The sequence below is a fragment of the Limulus polyphemus genome, unplaced genomic scaffold (genome assembly GCF_000517525.1).
Source record: "Limulus polyphemus unplaced genomic scaffold, Limulus_polyphemus-2.1.2 Scaffold1244, whole genome shotgun sequence".
NCBI lineage: Eukaryota > Metazoa > Arthropoda > Merostomata > Xiphosura > Limulidae > Limulus > Limulus polyphemus.
The window spans coordinates 298,266-304,827 of NW_013666854.1; the positions used below are offsets into that span (position 1 = coordinate 298,266).

General features: G+C 31.2%; 1 protein-coding gene across 4 annotated transcripts in view; it reads right to left on the reverse strand.

Moving 5' to 3' along the window:
• Positions 1–5,762, reverse strand: part of LOC106462768 (probable E3 ubiquitin ligase complex SCF subunit sconB) — a 74,197-nt gene extending 68,435 nt beyond the window's left edge. The window contains exons 1-3 of one of the 4 annotated variants that reach the window (XM_022390095.1): positions 5,684–5,762; positions 1,965–2,896; positions 787–852 (exon numbers count right to left, since the gene is read on the reverse strand). In XM_022390095.1, coding sequence (XP_022245803.1) covers positions 787–852; positions 1,965–2,543 — 645 coding nt within the window. In that variant the 5' untranslated portion in view covers positions 2,544–2,896; positions 5,684–5,762. Of the gene's footprint in view, positions 1–786; positions 853–1,964; positions 2,897–4,693; positions 4,898–5,625 lie in introns of those variants that run through there. The other 3 variants (XM_022390096.1, XM_022390094.1, XM_022390097.1) reach the window with 3 other exon arrangements.
• Positions 5,763–6,562: the final 800 nt, after the last annotated feature.

Sequence of the window (6,562 nt, forward strand, 5' to 3'; positions counted from 1 at the left end):
ACACACTTGAAGTGCAACGCACATACAATTCCATCTTACTATAATGGACGTAGTGTGTATGTCAATATCTATATATGTAACCAAAACTCCTGCTCCATCTATACAATGGCACTACTAGCAAAAATTTTCACACTTTGGGTATTCAAGATTTAGACAATTAGAAAAATAATTGTCATATGTGTAACAACCATTTCTTTATAATAGAACACGTTTTTAAATAAAAGTACTCTCCTCACAACAAGAACATGACTTTCACTAGGACTGTACGTGAGAGTTTCATAAATTTTATATTGATGTAATTTTAAATGTAGTACTGAGAAACTGGATTTCTTAAAAAACTGTTATTTTTTCAATAAATGGTACCACTTTTAATATATAAAAACATTACAATTTATTAAAAAAATTATTAAAATTTTGAGCTCTGTACCTTGAATCATTTTGATGCAATGAGTTACGTATGACTAAAGAGCACAATCCGAACATTTTTCCTGTGCAGTACTTCACAGAAAAAGTTCCGTTTTTAGAAAATGTTCACTTTTACTAATTTTTTTCAGTGAGGTATGAATACTACAATTAGTAATTACCAGCACAAACAGCTGTTCACAGGGCAGCATTTCTGCTATTTCATTTAAAAGAAATATATAAGGTTCAGAATTACTCTGTAATCTCATTAAATAACATATATATGTATATATAAGATACAACATATAAATGTAAATCAAGTCTGAAAGAAATGTATAGGTATAATATGTAAAAAACATAGTTTCAATAAAAGTTATTACTTACCAGAAGAGATTTTAACATCATATTTTTTTGATCATCTGTGAACTCGGCAAACCACTTTTTCATAACCTGAATCAATACACATAAAAATCAAGAGAGCTCAGAAGTACTTAAATGTGTCAAACTAAAAACTGACAAAATGTGAAACTCTATTTTACACCAATGTTTTATAATGTAAAGATATGAATACCTCTTTTAAAGTTTAAGGTCATAAGCAACTAAAAGTATTGTGAATATAGTCAGTACATTTCTTTGGGTAGATTTTTCAATACAAACACAAAGTAAATAGTCCAAGTATCTCAATTACAAAACAAGTAAGCTCTCTTTCAAAAAATTGCTTGAAATAATTTTATGATTATTATTAAAATTAGGATTAGTAAAAGAATGAAAAACAACATATCTCTCATATGCCAATATGATAGGACATATAATACTGTGAATCCCATAAATAAAGTGCATGTGAATGACCTCGTGTATACAATGTTGTTTTTATGTAGTCACTGGCTATACAATATATTGATTTTATGTCCACTGATGATACAAATTAATAAGTATTATTTCTTGCTTCTTTAACACTTTTGATATGCTTATCTTTTAAATATTAATATAGAGAGTACCTCAATTTCTGTTACAAGCTTATGACAAGTTTCCATTCCTGATAAAATGGGAAGTGTCAATATAGTTAAATCTGATTGATAAATATTTCAGTTAATTACGTATAATCTGCAAAACATTAAACTTCTAACTCATAAACATAAATTATTGTTTGTTTGTTATGAATTTTGTGCAAAGCTACATGAGGGCTGTCTGCACTAGCCATCCCTAATTTAGCAGTGAAAGGCTAGAGGGAAGGCAGCTAGTCATCACCACCTACTACCAACTCTTGAGCTACTCTTTTACAAACGAATAGTGGGATTCATTGTCACATTATAATGCTCCCATGACTGAAAGGGTAAGCATGTTTGGTGCAACAGAGATTCGAACCTGTGACCCTCAGATTGTGAGTCAGGCAGCCTAGCCACATGGTCATGCCGGGCAAATTATTGTTGATTTGTGCTGAATGTACAGTACTAAATTCTGTAGTCTAGTGTTATGTGCATTTCATAATTAATAACTAAAGTTCAATGACACAATTCAATAAAAGAAAAATGCATATAGAAACAGTAGCTGTAAATACATACATCCACTTTTAACTTGAATTCTGATGGGCTTATTTTCTGTAATCGAGAGTTTAAACCCACACCAGTTTCTGGTGGATGTGGACAAGCAGCAGCCACTGTAAGTGCCTTATCTAAAGGGCAGGTAAATCGTCCTTCATACATTGCAGGAGTGTAGCATTGACTGCTTTCTCTAGAAAAATCTGCTTTAAAGTTATGACGAGGTTTATAGCAGTGTGGAAGGCTGAAACACTTTCTTGAAAAAGAGAGCAAGTTGCGAGCTATTCCTGATCCCCTCTTACTGGTTCCTCCAAATCTTCTTTGAGTATGAGAAGCTGGTATGTAACTGTTCAGGTCAACAACTTGATGACAAGGACATGGATTATAGTAGTTCACCCAGTCAAGAAGAGGGAGGTTGGCACACAGTTCTGTTGCTGATGCACTTTTCATGTTACTAGGTGCAAATCGTCTTTGAACTGCTGCGCTAAGTTTTGTGCACAGGAGACAGTTATGTACTTCATTTAGGTTTCCTTCAAAGTATCTCACTGGTCTTAAGTAGCAGGAGTGACATTGTGCAAAGCAATTTTCACAAAAATCTTCCATTTCTAAGTTAATATAAAACTTGTACTATCAGGAAATTTTTAAAATGTTTAAAGCTGCCACATATAAAACTATGAAATTGTTTCACATGTTCTATATTTCAGATCTTGAAAAAGGTATTTTCACAACCACTTTGCTGATATATAAAATTTTTAAATTACTTTGTAATTAAGCAATTCACAGTTCAAATTTGGTTATGAATGTGGGAAACACATTTCATTAGGTATATTTTGTGTTTTAAATAAGCATCCCAGCCAGAATATTGCAGTGCACCTAAGAAGAAAGGGATTTCAGATAACCTTCTGAAGTGGATTTCATTTTAGGTTGGACAAATATAGTTTAAGCAGGTTGATAATCTGTAAAATAAAAAAAATACATTCAATATATTACAAATACAAATACATTACATTCAATTAACTGACTATTCACACATGGGACTTAAATAGTTGGAATGATCATAAATAGCAATAATCAGAAACACTAGTTGATTAATTATGTGAGTCACAATACTAATTTATCAAACTAGTCATGATCATGATTGTGACATTAATCGACTGAATCATAATCTTTATTAAATGAGTATTTTATGTGACACTAACTGATGTTCAGGTAACTGATTAATCAAGTTAATCATACAGCTTTATCAGTTATAAGAAAATCACTGAAAAATTGTAAAAATTTATTCATAACCAAATTTTTCTTACAATTGCAGCAAACATCTGAATAATACACAGTAAATCACTCAAGCTTTCAAAGCAGTGCTAATAAAAATTTTGGATTTTTTATAGATATATTGATAATATGTCAAAAGATGTAATTATCTGTCAAAAATTGCTTAGGCCTCACTTTAAATACTGTGTACTTTTTGGTTTCCTTAATCTAAGAACAGATATACTGACTTAGTCAAAAGGGCTCAGAGGAGGAGTACTACTATGATCTCAAATGGAAAGGTTATCTCATTTGGTGAAGTTAGGATCTGCTAATATATTTTCTCTTGAGGAAAGAAGGGTAAGCGGTGATGTTATTGAAGTTTACAAGAGTACCCAAGGGATTGATATGATAAAGTTAGGGGGTTTCATTAAGTAGCAAAATCGGAGGGGGAAGACCAGTTTCTGAACCCTTAATATGAATAAAGATTTATCTAGCCAAGCCTATCATTTATTTTAATATTATGTATGACCATCTTTTCCCATTGTTTATAACATTAATGTTAGTCCAGCATTGTATGCATGAAGTTTTTTTTTTTTTGCATTGTCACCCAGCAACAAGCAGGGATTAGGTGTTCCATTTCAACAGGGCCCAAAGGTTTTTTTTATGAACAGTTGACCATAATTTTGGTAGTTTCTAATCCATGATGCCAAACATAATTTATGCAGACAAGAATCCCAATTCTTCCCTATCACAAAATTAGAATGAAAAGTACAGGTTTAGTAAGAATTTTTCAATGGTTTAGTTGGAAAGGAGTAGAAAAGCAACTCATGTGATCAAGTGTTATCCAATAATCCTTCAATATTTGTTGAACATCTCTTCATGAGGATAAATTATGGAAAACCAAAGTTATTACTCAATTTTTTCAATCTGAATCATGAAAAAAATGGACTAGAGACTATATACATATACTTGTAAACGAGTATTTACAGGTAAGGTTTCTCAGTAAAATGTACTGACCCATTCTAAATGTTTCAAAAAATTTCAATACGTATTTTGGATCCTTTTTTATAAATATAGTAAATGTTTAGATTTTTCTTAATGAAACCCCTGAAAAGCCTCTAATTACTTTCTGCTATACTCTGAAGAAAAAGAAGATGATGAGGATACAAGTTTATGACTTGGAAGGCCAGTCTATAAGACATTTATTTTTCTATCAGGGTGGTTAACTTATGGAATGAGTTACGACTGGCAGCAGTGTGGGCCAGCACAATGCTTAACAGGAGTTTAAAAGAAAAAAAAAAGACTTTCTAAACAGTAAGAATGGGTTTCAATTTCTACTTTTCCTAAGGGTAGGTGTACCTTGAAGGATCATTAGTTCCTTGTTGTCTGTAGGGTAAGTAATTGCAATAAAAGAAAAATGCTGTTCAGATGAACAAGTTTATTATATTCATTAACATATAATATCTTTAGAAAAATCAGTACAAAACTTTCTGGCCACTTACTTTCAAATTTTGCATACAACTAGAATATTATTCTTCTACTTCTAGATTACAATGTGAAGGTAAATGATAGTCATTCTTTTACTATCTCTTTTTATTTTTCTTACTCTAGTAGCAACTTTCAAAAGTGTGTGACTGAGCAATAAACAGTAGGAAAATAAATGAAGACTAAAAATTGATTTTTTTTTTTCACTGATAAAGAACTGAGTTTACCCTATATTTAATATGGTCTTTTCTCCATACTCTTAATATAATTTTTTTGTCTACCCTGGTTATCTGGTTCATATCAAAATTTTTCACGTTACAAATATAAACTCAAAACATTGACCAATCCATGCTGTAAAGAATTTTTTATCTTGTTAACATGTAAAAGTGGTAGGACTAGGAGACATAAGTTTAAAGTTCGGCAGGGCAGAAGATGTCTGCAACTGAGGCAATTTTTTCTAAACAGGGTGGTAAGCATTTGTGACAGACTGTCACCACTTCATATATATCAATATGGTAAATGCAATAGGATTAGGAAAGTTCAGGAGAAGGTTTAACGAGTGCTTAAAAAATAAAGGCTGGATATATGCAGTTTGGTGTTTTATGCAATGAACTGAATGGGACAGCCACGATGGACCAAGATATATCTTGTTGTCCCTCAATTGTTGTATTCTTATTATTAATATTAGTATTACTTAAAAACGAAAAGATTAAATAAATACAAGCAGATTACAGCTTCTATTATACCTCTAGAATTTTTAGCCTATGTAGAAACATCTGTTTCTACGTTAGGATTAACGCCATTACATTTACAGTTTTTTTACATTTAACCGTGTTTAATCAATATTTCAAAGTGAAAAGTACTAAGCCTACTGGAGCTGAACTTGAAAATCATGCATTTTATTCTATGTACTCGATAATTTATATTATAATTTTAAGGCTAGAGTTACTTTAGGCCTTCTTTTCTTCGAATATCATTCGATTTGTAACAGTTATCTAAATAATTACATTAAGTTAGAATAATATGGTATACTTATCAGTCTTCTGGTTTATTATTATTAATTAACATTTTATAACAATATTTTAAGTTAACATTGGAACATTTAGGTTGATACGTATGGCGCGCCACCTGTAAGAATGTGTTTCTATAGTAACGTTTGACAAACAGCAGTACAATTAAAGTGCCATTATGATGTAATATTAGACATACCCTAAGATATAGGCATTTTACTTTGGGAATATTAATATTTTCTATTGTAAAATATATAAATATTTGCATGGTTATACAAAACACACACTTACAGGTTAAACCTTCTTATTTATAATGGGAATTTGAATGTCAACATTGATGAAGGAATAGTGCATAAATTACTTAAATTTGCAGATGATATTAATGTCTCGCGTGTTGTTAGCTATGAAGAGGATGCTGCTGATTTACCAAAGGATTTAGATCATTTAGTGATTAGGCAAATAAATGGCAGATGTGTTTTAATTATAATAAATTCAATATAATGCATGAGGGTCATCATAATTTGAATTATAAGTATAATTTGGATGCGAATAACCTTAACAGTGTTATGAAGGAAAGGAATCTTGGTGTAATAGTCGATCAGTCTTCAAAGCCATCTAAGTCATTTATGTTGTATCTACAGAAATATTGAATAAAAGTCTAAAGAGGTTATAATTTCATTGTACAGGTCATTGGTTAGGCCACATTTGAAATATTGTGTTCAGTTTTGGGCTCCTTACCTTTTGAAAGGCATTGAATTGTTATAAAGTATTCAGAGAAGGGTTACTAGAATGGTGCCTGGGATAAAGGGGTTGTCATACGAGGAGAGGCTGAGATCTCTCAAATTGTTTTATCTTGAAAAAAGAAGAGGTAGGGAG